Source organism: Bos taurus, chromosome 28 (assembly GCF_002263795.3).
Source record: "Bos taurus isolate L1 Dominette 01449 registration number 42190680 breed Hereford chromosome 28, ARS-UCD2.0, whole genome shotgun sequence".
Lineage (NCBI taxonomy): Eukaryota > Metazoa > Chordata > Mammalia > Artiodactyla > Bovidae > Bos > Bos taurus.
Window position 1 is genome coordinate 28,209,890 of NC_037355.1, and position 15,481 is coordinate 28,225,370.

Below are 15,481 nucleotides of genomic sequence, written 5' to 3' on the forward strand. Positions count from 1 at the left end.
ACCCATGGTCAACTAAGATCAGAAAACATTAAATGGAAAATTCCAGAAATAAACAATTTCTAAGTTTTTAATCATGCACCATTCTGAGCAGTGTGATCCATCCCACCCAGGAAGTATCATCACTTTGTCCAACATACCCCTTTCTCTCGGTTATCATAATGACTGCCAAGGTATTGCACTGGCTTGTGTTCAAATCACCCTTATTTTATTTAATCATGGGCTCAAAATACAAGAATAGTGATGCTAGCAATTTGGAGATGCCCAAGAAAAGCCATAAAGTGCTTTCTTTAAGTGAAAAGGTGAAAGTTCGTGACTTAATAAGGAAAGAAAAAAAATCTTAGCTAAAGTTTGCTAAGATCTACAGTAAGAACAAATCTATCAATGAAATTGGGATGAAGGAAAAATAAATTCATAACTAGTTTTGCTGTTACACCTCAAACCGCAAGAGTTATGGTCACCGTGCATGGTAAGTGCTTGGTGAAAATGAAAAAGGCATTAAATTTGTACAAGAAGAAATTTTGAGAGAGATAGATAACATTCACATAATTTTTATCATAGTATATTGTTTAATTCTTCTACTTTACTATTGGTTGTTAATCTCTTACTGTACTTAATTTATGAATTAAACTTTATCATAGGTATTCATGCATAGGAAAAATATAGGATGTCTGGTATATGGTTTCAGGTATCCACTGGGGACACTGGAATGTATCTCCTGCAGATAAGGCAGGGTGGCTATTGTACTGCTTGTGGGAATGTAAAATGGTGCAGCCACTGTGGAAAACAGTCTGGCAGTTACGCAAAAAGTTACAACTTTGCATTAATCATGACTCTGCAATTTCACTCTTCAGTATTTACTTAATAGAAATGAAAACATAAAAATACATACATGTTTACAGCAGCATTTTTCATAATAGCCCAAAAGTGGAAACAATACAAATGTCCATCAACTGCTGAATGGATAAATAAAATGTGCTATGTCCATACAATGGGTTATTATTTGGTAATAAAAAGGAATGACACTGTATCATGGCTGAACCTTATAAACATTATGCTAAGTGAAAGAAGCCAGTCACAGAAGATCCCATATTGCATGATTCTATCAGTATTTATGTGAAATACGCAGAAAAGGCAAATTCATTGTACAGAAAGTAGACTGGTAGTGCCGAGGACTGAACGGCAAGGGGGAAACGGGGAGTCACTGCCAGTAACTAGAGAGTTTCTTTCTGGGGTGATGAAAATGTTTCAAAATGTACTGTGGTAAAGGCTGCATAACTCACTATACTAAAAATTACTGAATTATATACTTTAAATGGATAAATAATATACTATATGAATTATATCTCAATAAAGCTGTTACATTTAAAATATCTGTCAATAGGAAAGGATAACTAGACTGTCAACACAGAATATTTTCCTATATGATGCTCTGGTGCCAACTGAATATACATCTGGATCCACACAATTTAAAAGAAACAGATTCCTATATAATTCAACTCTTTTATGTTGAGGTTAGGTAATAATGGGGCATGAAATAAGTTGTAAGAGCTCTGAACTAAGATTTAAAGACAACAATTTATTTTTAAAAGTCTTAAAATACAATCTAGCATCAAAAAAACATAACACTAGAACTAAGAATTGGATAGCTACGTCTCTCTCAGTCCTACAATGGCTCTAATCAAACCAAACCACCTTACAGTTGAGATCTCTGGTATGTATCTGAGAGAAATTAAAAGATGTACTTTGGCAAAAAGGGATACAAAAACTGTCCTAAACTATAAATCTTAAATAGTTCATGGGTTCCAATGGAGTCCTAATGAAGTCCTCTTCCAATGAAGACTTTCTAAAACCAAGGTCAGTCCTAACAAAGGTAATAAAACCTATATATGGGGTTTTGGTGGTGGTATATTTTGAACAACAGGCTTTAAAGAAGAAGCTGCACATAACTTGAATTTGTAGCTCCTGTTCAAATAGATGCTGAATGTGCCAGACAGCTTTCACTTGGCAGGTGGGGATGGGAAGAAAAATAATCCTTTTTAAAATGCAGATTATTATCCCAAATAAAGGGTTAAAACAAGGCATTTTTATATGAAGGCTTTTAGATTCAGGAGGGGAAAAAAAAAACATTAACACAAAGTTTCTCAACCTTGGTGCTACTGACATGCAGGGCTGAAAAACTCTTCATTATGAGGGGCTTGTCCTGTGCATTGGAGAGAGATAAGCAGCACCCCTAACCTCTATGCATTAGATGCCACTATCAACCCACTCCCACTTCCCTAACTGTGACAACCCAAGTGTCTCCAGAGAATGTCCTCTGGAAGGACAAAACTGCCTCTAGTTGAGAATCACTGCTCTAACACTTACTTTTATTAGTTAATCTTCTCTTGTTCCTGAAAAAAAAAAAAAAAAAGCTGCCATGCATTCCTTAGGACACAGTTACACTAAAACAATTATTCACTGTCCACCTAAAATTTACTTAGGAATCCTGCATTTTTATTTGCTACATCTAGCAACCTTATGTGCAAGAAGAGTATAAGATTTGAGAAGCTATACAGTCCCATGCACGATATGATCCTGCCCTCTTCCACTGTACTCATCAAAACAAGATAATGGATATAAAAAAGATATGTCAGAGATCCTTTGATAGCCCATTCTTCAAACCCCAGGGATATCATTAGATCTTGGTGGTCACAAACTGTACTGTGGTTCTATGGAACACTTACCATTGGGGTCTTTCCTGAACAGAGTATTCATGACTGTAGCATGGAGTTTCACACTATTCCACTCCTTCACTATTAGTCCAGATGCCTGAAAACGTTCCAGCACTCGATCAACCAATTCCTGCAGCCTGCGGAAATTGAAGAAAGCAGCACAGAAACCTTAGTAAACTGAACCCCGATTACAAATTCAACATTTACAGAGCATCTGCTCTGAGCCGGTTACTGCACAAGGCCCTCAGAAGAGAGGCTGCAGTCCCCACCATCATGAAACACACAGCTTCATGTGGATAACAGACCTGGAAACAACTGCAGAACATCATGGTGAGTGTTAAGGGAGTGACCAACTGTATTTGGAGGGGCCAGGTTTTCACAGGAGGCTTAAGCATGGTCTTGAAGGAACATGGAAGTTTATCATCTTGGAAATCTGGTGCAAGCAGCCAGGTTCAACAGAGAGCTGCCTGAAAGAAAGTGCTTTAGTGGTCAATCCAGTCACAGAACCAAAAGCTACCATGACTGATGTGTTTCTGCCAGGATCAAATGAGGTCTGCCACAACTCGATTCAAGACATTTACTCCCTGGGAAAGAGCATGCACTGTGAAGTTCCCGGCAGCCCTGGCCACTACATCAAAGGGGCAGAAGTGCGGTACCAGTGAAGACGACTACAGGAAAATCCACAGGCACCGTGACTGATGCTCCAAAGGGACTCCAGCTGGCTCTAAGCACTGGGGCTCTGTAGTGGATGAGTTCTGTCTTGGTGATGGCTGTTCATTCCAATACCTCCACCAGAAACGATTCTTGCACAAGAATTTTTCCCTTTGTTCAGGTGTCCTGATCAGCAGCCTAAAGGACTCCCTTTAACACTTCTTATAAGGCTGGTCTAGTGGTGATGAACTCCTTCATTTTTTGTTTGTCTGAAAAACTCTTTATCTCCCCTTCAGTTCTGAAGAATTTTGCCAGTTGTGCCACTGAGAAGGGGTCATTATTCCAGCAAGGGTGTGGTGGAGCAGATCTTGGTTGGAGTATTCAGAAAACAGCCATCTTATGTGACCACCCACGTACCTGACGGTGAAGTTCAGCCTGGGGTTTTTACCTATTGTGCCCGAACGTCCACCCTGGGCCTGGTGAAGTGCTCTCTGAACACAGGTGTTGACAGGGAGGTCTGCATCAAATGACAGAACAGCTCACCTGGCGACGAGCACAGAGAGCAGTGTGTTCCTTTTAACTTTTCCCTTGTTTGTTTGTTTTTGAGATTTGTACTGCACTCTAACTTTCCTGGCTCAAAATCTTTCATTCGTCACCAGTGTACTAATGAACAACAGATTTCACTTTTTTTAGCTTTTACATGTTAGGTATACATACTAGGAATGCTCTTTGTATCACACACCACCTCTTTTCCCAGATGCAAGTGGCCCTGAGACATTTGGAGGGTTTGTGAATCTTCCACTGCTTCTTGGGCCACTTGCGTGTGCTCACTCATGTCCAGTTCTTTGCGACCCCATGGACTGTAGGCCACCAGGCTCCTCTGTCCATGGGATTTCTCAGGCAAGAATACTGGAGTGGGGTGCCATTTCCTTCTAGGGGATCTTCCAGACCCAAAGATTGAACCTGAGTCTCTTGCATCTCCTACGTTGGCAGGTGGGTTCTTTACCACTGTGCCACCTGGGATGCCCATGGCCTGTGGTAAAACACTGTGGCCCAGTGAGCGGCTTCTCTTTGAGCAGGCTGGATGGGTCTGTTTTATATGAGATGTGGGTCAAGCTCACCTTGGATGGCCCATTTGTGGGAGTTTTCCTGAGGCCATGGGGCAGAATCTCTGGTTGCAACAGCTGAGTTGCCCAATGCCTATATCCACAAGTTCAGCAGCCTCTGGTACCCCTATCTCTCAGTTATAGAACGTGGGCAAAACAACCATCTTCTGCTTGCACTCATACGCTGAAGCAAGAGGGGGTTATCCTCCTGTAGAGATTATCTCAGAAGCACAAAGGATTCTTTTCCCTTTCATGTTTTTCAGGCTTCAAAGTTCCAAATTAATATTTTTGTAATTCTAACTTCTTTATCTTAATTGTTTCTATTAAATGCTGTCTACTAACCAAAAATATTTAAACATGAGTAAGCCACCTGACACAAAGAGCTGACTCATTAGAAAACACCCTGATGCTGGGAAAGATTGAAGGCAGGAGAAGGGGATGACAGAGGATGAGATGGTTGAATGGCATTACCAACTCAATGGACATGAGTTTGAGCAAGCTCCAGGAGATGGTGAAGGACAGGGGAGCCTGGCATGCTGCAGTCCATGGGGTCGCAAAGAGTCAGATATGACTGAGCGACTGAACAACAACAAGAAGCTATAATTAATAATAATAAAATAAATATCCATACCCTCACCACTGACCTCCAGACCCTCACCACTGACCTCCAGAAACAGAACACAGGGCTGGGATGAGGGTGAGGTAAGTGAGACACTTGCCTGAGGCACACAATTTAAGGATGTGCCAAAAAATGCAGTAATCACAAGAACTAATTTTTTTTTTTATAAAGGAGATAAATAAGGCTTTAATGCAATATTTTAAAACTCAAAATTAATGCAAAAAAACTCAGGATGAACAAAATATCACATTTCTGAATGAAGGCAGGATCAGTATTATTGAGTTTTCCTTTTGCCTCAGTACAGTTTGGCATAGGACATACCAGAACCCAAGGGTACTTCCTGCTCTGCAGACCCCATAACTCCCTGCCGCCTGCCACAGCATTTGCTGAGGCGGCCTCACATCCTCAAACTCCTCAACATGCACACTTTCCTAGCAGGCCTCCTCCACTGAGCAGCTTCCAACTGCCGCCTCTTTGCCTTCTGTTACCTGGGCCCCACACGCCCACTTCCCCTTCCCTCCATCTACACAGATTTCATTACCCTTCCAAGCCCAATTAAAATCCCACTTTTCCACGAAGTCTTTCTAAGTACCTAACACAACCACCCCTCAGTATCCATGACCAATGAGTTTGCTCTTCTCTGAAATGCTACCCCACTAAGTAGGCTCTACTTAACCTTCCCAAGGACAGTCCCTTAATGTTTCACGTTTGTCTGTCTTGTTTCCCCACTGGATTGTCTGCTCCTCAACAGCATATCTGTCTTGTATCTACCAGAGCACCACTGTACTATACTTTCTGTAACTACTTGCTATGATTGGTTAACTCATGCATTTGACTGATTAAAAACTGAGAAGTGAATGTTAAAAAATAAAATAAGTATGGTTTTAAAGGATTATTAAAGATTTTCAGATGAAACTAGGGAAGGAAGGACACATCAAGCAGGAGAAATAGTGTGCAAAGATGCCAAGGCATGTAAGACCACAGCTTACCTTGAAAACTACCAATTACTTAATATAACTGTAACAAGTTAGAGAAAAAAGTGGAGATGAACTGGATGTAAGCAAGTGGTCAGAGAATGGGAAGCCACGGAAATTTTTTAAAAGGGAATGATGTTGTCAGATGTCCATTCATTAATCTCACACTGTGGAAGACTGGAAAATGCTTCAGAAGGGAAGGGACCAGCGGTACCGAGGTCAGCTAGGTGGTATTAATAATAGAAATAATAACAAACATGATGTGTCAGGCACTATTCTAAGCACTTTGTATCTCTTAAATCATTTAATCTTCATGATAAATTATCTCTATCTTACCAGTGAGGAACCTGAGGCACAGAGAAGTTATAAAATTTGACCAAGGGACGTAACTAATAAGTGATATATCCAAAATGAGAGCCCATGCAGTCTGGCTTCAGAGGACCACACTATAAAGGAGAAAGGGAGGAATATCTAAACTATGGCAGGGACAGGGAGAACAGAGACAAGGTCATATATTAATACTCAAAAGAGCTTGTGAGAGAGAAGCTGGGACCCGCAAGCACCACAGTGTCACAGAAGAGGAGGCAGCCGAGAGCCGCTCCCAAGAGCACACCTTAACTGAATGACCAGGAGTGTCACTGACCAGGTGGGAAGTGGTGGAGAGAGGGTTAACAGTGTGTATACTTCTGCATGTGTGGCACTGGGTATCTTGTGGGACATGTCCAGGAGACAGATCGAAATAACAAGCCTGAGGCTCAAGAGAAAAATCTGGGCCAAAGACAGACTTGGGAGTCATCAGTGCAAAAACAGTAGTTAAAAGTGTGGGAAAGATGCAACCACAGGGTGAGGAGGAGTCAGAGCAAGAAGACAGCCAAGAACAGAGACCTTATGGGACACTCCTATGTAAGGGGCCAAAAGGAACCCGCAAGGACAATCAATAAGGATGATCAGAAAATTACTAGAGCTAATCAGTGAATTTAGCAAAGTTGCAAGATACAAAACCAATACACAGAAATCACTGCATTTCTATATACTAACAGTGAAAAACCAGAAAGAGAAGTTAAGGAATCAATCCCATTCACCTTTGCAACAAAAAGAATTAAAAATCTAGGAATAAACTTACCTAAGGAGACAAAAAGAACTGTACACAGAAAATTATAAGCGACTGATGAAAGAAATCAAAGATGACATAAACAGATAGAGAGATATTCCATGTTCCTGGGTAGGAAGAATCAATACAGTGAAAATGACTATACTACCAAATGCAATCTACAGATTCAATGTGATTCCTATCAAATTACCAATTGCATTTTTCACAAAACTAGAACAAAAAATTTCACAATTCATATGGAAACACAAAAGACCCCGAATAGCCAAAGTGGTCTTGAGAAAGAAGAATGGAGCTGGAGCAATCAACCTTCCTGACTTCAGATTATACTACAAAGCTACAGTCATCAAGACAGTATGGTACTGGCAAAAAAAACAGAAATATAGACCAATGGAACAAGATAGAAAGCCCAGAAATAAACCAATGCACCTATGGGTACCTTATTTTTGACAAAGGAGGCAAGAATATACAATGGGGCAAAGACAGCCTCTTCAATAAATGGTGCTGGGAAAACGGGACAGCTACATGTAAAAGAATGAAATTAGAACACTTTCTAACACCATACACAAAGATAAACTCAAAATGGATTAAAAACCTAAATGTAAGACCAGAAACTATAAAACTCTTAGAGGAAAACATAGGCAGAACACTCGATGACATAAATCAAAGCAAGATCCTCTATGGCCCACCTCCTAAAGGAATGGAAATAAAAACAAAAGTAAACAAGCGGGACCTGATTAAACTTAAAAGCTTTTGCACAGCAAAGGAAACTATAAGCAAGGTGAAAAGACAACCCTCAGAATGGGAGAAAATAATAGCAAATGAAACAACTGACAAAGGATTAACTTCCAAAATATACAAGCAGCTCATACAAGAAAAACAATCAAGAAACTCAATGCAAGAAAAACAATCCAATCAAAAAGTGGGAAAAAGACCTAAACAGACATTTATTCAAAGAAGACATACAGATGGCTAACAACCACATGAAAAGATGCTCAACATTGCTCATTATTAGAGAAAGGTAAATCAAAACTACAATGAAATATCACCTCACACCAGTCTGAATGGCCATCATCAAAAAGTCTATAAACAATAAACGCTGGAGAGGGTGTGGAGAAAAGGGAATGCTCTTGCACTGTTGGTGGCAATGTAAACTGATACAGCCACTATGGAAGGCAGTATGGAGATTCCTTAAAAAACTAGGAATAAAGCCACCACATGACCCAGCAATCCCACTCCTAGGCATGTACCTTGAGGAAACCAAAACTGAAAAAGACACATGTATCCCACTGTTGAGTGCAGCACTATTTCCAATAGCTAGAACATGAAGCAACCTAGATGTCCATCGACGGACGACTGGATAAAGAAGTTGTGGTACATATACACAGTGGAATATTACTCAGCCACAAAAAGGAACCTTTGAGTCAGTTCTAATGAGGTAGATGAACCTAGAGCCTATTATACAGAGTGAAGTGAGTCTGAAAGAGAACAATAAATATCGTATTCTAATGTATATATACGAAATCTAGAAAAATGGTACTTAAGAATATATTTACAGGGCAGCAATGGAGAAACAGACATGCAGAACAGACTGATGGACATGGGGAGAGGGGAGGAGAGGGTGAGATGTATGGAGAGAGTAACACAGAAACTTACATTACCATATGTAAAACAGATAGCCAAAGGGAATTTGCTGTATGGCTCGGGAAACTCAAACAGGGGCTCTGTATCTCCCTAGAAGGGTGGAATGGGGTGGGAGATGGGAATGAGGTTCAAAAGGGAGGGGATATATGTATACCTATGGCTGATTCATGTTGAGGTTTGACAGAAAACAACAAAATTCTATAAAGCAATTATCCGTCAATTAAAAAAATAAATTTAAATTAAAACAATAAGGATGAGGAACAAGAAAAGGAAAACTTCAGAAAGGCTGAAAGGAGAATTACAAAAGGTGGGTGGGGTGAGGGGAGGGAGGAATACTCAGTATAGTACAATGCTATAGAAAAGTAAAGTAAAAAAATAAACAAATAATAAAAAAATAAACAAAAAAAGAAAAGTAAAGTAAGAAAAGGAGCAAAAGATGCCTACTTATTTCTTAAAATCATAACATTATTTGCTAGAGCAGTTTCACTGGCATACTGGCAATAAAAGCCTTACTGCAGAGGACCAAGGGAGAGGCCAGTGAGACAGGGAAGGGATACGGGCACATAAACTCAAGAAACTCACAAGGAAGGGAAAAAACTAATTGCCTTGGTAACTAGATAAAGAATCAAGGGCAAGTTATTTGCATTTGTTTTCTTTTTCTTTTTTTTTTTTAAATATGGAACGCTTCACGAATTTGCGTGTCATCCTTGCGCAGGGGCTATGCTAATCTTCTCTGTATCGTTCCAATTTTAGTATATGTGCTGCCGAAGCGAGCACTGCATTTGTTTTCAATGAGAAAGAGTTGAAAATGCTCACTGACAACAAGAAAACTATCCAACAGAGATGGAAGATGAAACCTTAGCAAGAGAGGGGATTGACAGAACAAGATCTCAAATGAGACAAGAAGGGCTGGTGTGTCACAGGTGATAGGAACACAGAGATGAGCGAACAAGTCCCTGCCCTAGAGTGGCTTACATTCTGGTGGAAGGAGACAAACAATAAACAAACACGTACCTGACATCAGGTGGTGCTAAGCACCATTAAGAAAACAAAATGTGACAGAGAGAGGAGAAAGGGTCTGATGGTGAGTGTACTATTTTAGACACAGTGCTCGGGGATGACTTCCCTGATAAAGTGACACTTGAGCACAGACCTAGGGGAACAGCATTTCAGAGAAAGGGAACAGCAGACACAGTCATCTGAGGCAGCATGGCATGACAGAGGAACAGGAAGAAATCAGTGTGTGGAATGCAGCTGTGAGGAGAGGTGATGAGGCGGGAGGACCAGGTCACGGGGGCTTCTGTAAGGCTCTTGGGCCTCTGTAAGGACTTGTCTTTTAGTCCATGTGAGGTAATGAGCTTTTGGAGAGTTCTCAGCAAAAGAAGGACATAATCTGACTGACATTTAAAAGGAAGCCTCTCACGGCCCTATGGAGGAGACAGTGGTGGGCAAGGAAGGAAGCAGGAAGGCAGTCCAGAGGCTGTCACAAGCCAGGTGGCGGGCATGGCACCAATGCAGGTGGCGAGGAGCATGGTGGCTTTTCTAATACACTGCAGTCAGGAGTTGAAGATAATGATTCTAAAAGAATTTTTGTCCTGAACAACTGAAAGAGTGTATATCAAAGAATAAACCATACTCCCGGATCATGAGAAATTCTGTGGAGAGAGAAGGGCAGCGATGAAGCAGAGACAGGCAGAAGCAGGCTGTGAAGGCTCCTGTGTGTCAGGCAGGGATGCTGCAGTCTTGGCAGGCCTAAGACAGCCAGGTGAGAAGCAAGATACACGAGGGGAAAACCAAAGGCATGGAAGCCAGTTAAAACAGATGCTGTGCTTCCTTGCACAGTTGTCTTAATCTTTTTCTGATTACAAAAATAATACGCTAGTTATAAAAAACAATGGAAAGTGCAAAAAAGGAGAAAAAGAAAAAAAAAACCTTACCACCCACAGATGAAACACTTATTTGGGGGTTAGATAATTTTTAAGTCTTTTGCTACAGACAGACATCAATTTTAAAAAGACAAAACAGTTTTCTGTAACCTGCTTATTTAATATACCCTGAATATTTCCCCATGATATAAAATATTTTTCTCAAGTATTTAAACCAGTATTTTAACCAAAAGGGTTAACCAATAATACATTGATAAGGATGGAGAAAGAGGACTGATTCAAGAAAATGACTTTGTTCCTACATTCCTAAAGGGAAAATAAAATATATTCACAATGCACATAATCTGATTTTGCAGTTACTTGATTTACTTAACTGTGCATGTGGCTCTCCAAGCCAGGACCTACATTATCATGTCTAAAGTTTCTGATTAACTAACAACACCTCATAAACTTTAAAATATTTTAAAATATTGTAACAAGTCTAAACATAATCAAGCACTGCAAAATTCCCCTCAATTTCAAATCACAACAGAATGATGCCTCCCTGTTCCTTCTTGTCTATTAAAGAAGTGGACAGGGAGCTCAGATAGAGAGAAACAGCGAGCATGTTAATACTAGAGGAAGGAAATTAAATTGATCAAATGAAAGAGTCCAGTTTCCAGCTTTGTCTTTTTGGAAAATTAAGACTCCTGCCAAACTTACACACTCAGAACTTTGAAGAGACTAAAGTCCTTTAAAATGTTCTACTGTAACCTGCTCATTTTAGACAAGAGGAAATGAAGCAGACAGGTTGAGGTGCTCAGTCATGACAGAGAGAAAGGGACTCCAAGGCTCCTGGCAGCCAGTGCTGCTCTGCTATCAATTAACTGTGCACTCCATGAAGCCGGCTCTTTATCTTATTCACTCCCTTATCCTGGCACCCAAGGATTAACTGGCACCTAAGTTAATGCCTAACTGACAAATCACCAGTGCTCCATGAATAAGCTGTTGCAGGTATGTATGCATGAAGTCAGATGACAAATCTTTGGAGATCTATTAAAAGAACTTGAGGGTGCTTAGAAACACACACTAAATTTCAGGCTGCTGTCACAGATACTACATTTGACAGTATGTCAGTATATTTCTAACAGTAATATAGTCTTTCAATTCCTACTTCATTGATCCTTTCCTGGTTGATTATGAAAGAGTCACAAAGCTTCTCTATGCCTTTGCATCCTCATAAGCAAAATAAAAACAACACAGAATTGCTGTGAGAAAAATAACAAATTATTTTTAAGCAGCCTATCATTTTGACAGAACTCTGTGTTTGAAAACAGAAGCCAGTTATTAATGTCTTGAATCTGAGCTTACTTTAAAGGCTTATCAGCATTCAAACATTCCAGAGGCTTGGAAATGTACAGCAGAATGATCACTGACTCCCTAGAAAGTACAAATTCCAGACTTTTGTTTGCCACCACCCCCCCAATTTAACTCAGTTCTATCCAATTAACATTTCCTGAGTGCTCACTGTATACAGGCATTATGCCAGTCACTGAAAGAATTAAAAACTAAGCACACACAGTTCTTGTCATCAAGGAACTCACAATCTATTAAAATAACTATAAAGAGGACGTTGGTAATGACACAAACAATGCAAGGTGCTTTGGTAATTTAAAGGTGGAAGACAGTACTGTTAGGTTGAGACCAGAAGAGGCTACCAGGAGGATGGGGTGAGTAGTTAACCAGACTCACTTCACCTTTGAAAATCAGCTGAATAAGTAAATCACTTAAATAAACAAACATTTACTGAACATCGACTATAAGCCATGAATTATAAAAGCCAGTGGATACATAATGCTGAAATAAGACACTCCCTGCCCCCAAGAATCTTAAAGTCTACTTGAGCAAAAAGAAGGAAGGATAGCAAGAAGGACAGAAAGAGATGAGGAGCAACAGAAATTTTAGTCATAAGAAACGACACTGAGAAAGATACAAAGGATCATCAATAAGCAGTGAAGCCGGCTAGGGCCTGGGGCAAGTGCAAGACAGTGGAAAATCAAGATGAAATATTAAGTTGGTTTCATCCTGCAAGATCTTAACTACTAGACTGAAGTCGTCCGAAGTCTTAACTACTTAGACTGAAGAATATGAACTAACTCAAAGAACGATGTAAAAGGATGGGAGATTTTTAAGTCATAGTAAGTCCTACTGTATATAGGTTAAAGCTTGGGAAGGCTGATGTAGTAGTAGGACCTATGCACAGTGGCATAAAGTAATGTCTAAGTAATGTTTCTTGAAAAGAAGTATAGAATAATATGAACAATGTGGTCCAGTTTGTATAAAACAAATGCACAGACAGTGACTCTCAGCAGTATCTGCTCTGCTTACAATCTATCGCAGAAGAATACAGGGAAAGTCAGGGCAGGGGGAAAGGGAGCCATTTAATTTTCATTTTACCAATCTGGGAGGCTTTAGTTTTTTGAGAGAAAATAATATGAAAGGAAGATGGCAAACTGGAAGACAGTACAGGGATGCTGGGCTGCACAGTTGTAGAATTTAACTACACTTTTCTCATCTTTTCACCAAACTTTTCAAAAGAGTGGTCTGTCTCCAATTATTTTTAAACTCCCTTTTCTGCCCCATGAGCATAGGCTTTACAGCCAAACACATTTGGGTCAAACCATAATTCTGTCACTTACATGCACATACCGATTACTACTGACCTCGGTATGATGAAGTGTACCAGGTATATCTGAGCAAGTGTAACACTTGCCTGCTTTACCAACATTTTATTTAAAAAAAAAAAAACAAAAAAACTTACTGATAAGCTAAAAGAAAAAAAAATTACTATCAAAAAAATAGCCACTGATAAGATGTTTATATATTCAGACTAACTAGTTTATTTCTCTCTTGCTCGCTCTTTCCACTTTTGAGGGGGGAAAGGTAAATGTATATTTACAAATTGTATGACAAACCCTCTGCCCTCCAAGAATTTTAAAGTCTACTTGAGGAAAAAGAAGGATAGAAATAAGGAAAGACAGCACTTAGACACAAGAAGTTTTTATTTCACTTTTGTTTTTTAAGATGTTTTTTTAAATGAAAAAATAATTCTAGGTTGACAGCCATTTTCTCTAGAAAACAGCCCGCTGTCTTCTGGCTTCCATTGTTAATACTGAGAAGTCCGCAGTCCTGATAATAGTTAATCCTCTATAGATGGCATCTTTTAAACTCTTCTGTCTTCAGTGTTCTTCACTTCCATTGTGATTTATCTTGATATGGATTTCTTTTTATTTATTGTGTGCATTTATTCTTTTTTTCTCTTATCTTTGCTACTGCCTCAATCCATGCACCTCCAGAATCTCAGTAACACTCTTCACCCTAGCGTATTCTAGTTACTGATATCTGCCTCATCCATAACAAAGAATCCCTAGGGTCTACTGCGCCTCACATTCTGGGCACTTGAAAAATGCCTGAGGGAAAAGGGGACTGGAAACGCCCTGCAAGATGGAATAACTGATGGGGTCAGGTCTTTGCGGAGATAAGAAAGAATGGGGTCCCAGAGTAAATAAAGGGTTAGCCTCATGAGAGAGAATGCACGCCGTTCTTCAGAATGAGTGTGAAACTGAATGTGGTGGGTATGATGAAAACAGGAAGACTGTGAGGGAAAAAGGAAGTTGACTTGGCTTCACATGCTCAGTTTAATGTGAGGAAGATATTCCTCTAGAGGGGCAAGGGTGAAGGCCTGTGAGAGTAAGAGACAGAACAGAATAGCCACTGTGTTCAATGCTTAAGTCTTAGCAATACTTGACTACTAAGCAATGAGTAAAATGGTTGAATGCCCTACATAGTCAAGGCTTTACAAAATGTAAGGATCTAACAATAAGCTTATGACCAACCTAGATAGCATATTCAAAAGCAGAGACATTACTTTGCCAACAAAGGCTTGTCTAGTCAAGGCTATGGTTTTTCCTGTGGTCATGTATGGATGTGAGAGTTGGACTGTGAAGAAAGCTGAGTGCCGAAGAATTGATGCTTTTGAACTGTGGTGTTGGAGAAGACTCTTGCGAATCCCTTGGACTGCAAGGAGATCCAACCAGTCCATTCTGAAGGAGATCAGCCCTGGGATTTCTTTGGAAAGAATGATGCTAAAGCTGAAACTCCAGTACTTTAGCCACCTCATGCGAAGAGTTAACTCATTGGAAAAGACTGATGCTGGGAGGGACTTGGGGCAGGAGGAGAAGGGGACGACAGAGGATGAGATGGCTGGATGGCATCACCAACTTGACAGACATGGGTTTGGGTGAACTCCGGGAGTTGATGATGGACAGGGAGGCCTGGCGTGCTGCAATTCATGGGGTCGCAAAGAGTCGGACACGACTGAGCGACTGAACTGAACTGAACTGATACTGTCCCAGCTCTGTTTTCAGAGGAAAAATCTGATCTAAGTGGTTCCATTCTTTTGAAGGTCAGGTACTTCACAGTCAAGCATTTTAAGGGAATCTCTGATTTAAAAATATATGAAACCATACAGAGAAAGCTGAGTGTTTTTTTAATTACAACAAGGCCTCTCCTCCATGACTGCATTGAACAGTGTCTCTTCACATAAAAAAACACAAATGATTGGACGTACCTTAAAAACAGAGCTATGTCTTACTCATTTCTCTATCAATTTACAGTCTTGCAAAATACCTTGCACAGAGGAGGCCTTCAAACAGTTTTAATGTCGAGTTAAATAAGAGGTATATAAAGTCCCTTAGACACTGCAATTTGGGGAGGGGAAATCTACAAATCTTTTTGAAATAA

The 15,481-nt window shown here is 40.0% G+C and overlaps 1 protein-coding gene and 1 non-coding gene across 7 annotated transcripts in view; both read right to left on the reverse strand.

The window, feature by feature from the left end:
- Positions 1–15,481, reverse strand: part of ASCC1 (activating signal cointegrator 1 complex subunit 1) — a 109,890-nt gene that overhangs the window by 32,038 nt on the left and 62,371 nt on the right. For all 6 annotated transcript variants that reach the window (XR_816208.4, XM_059882556.1, XM_059882557.1 and 3 more), the window contains one exon: positions 2,724–2,848. Coding sequence is in view for 5 of the 6 variants with exons in the window: in XM_059882556.1 (XP_059738539.1) it covers positions 2,724–2,848 (125 nt within the window). In the remaining variant the exon portion in view is untranslated. The remainder of the gene's footprint in view (positions 1–2,723; positions 2,849–15,481) is intronic.
- Positions 9,484–9,590, reverse strand: LOC112444781 (U6 spliceosomal RNA). The gene has a single exon (XR_003033151.1). It is a non-coding gene; the product is annotated as a U6 spliceosomal RNA (small nuclear RNA).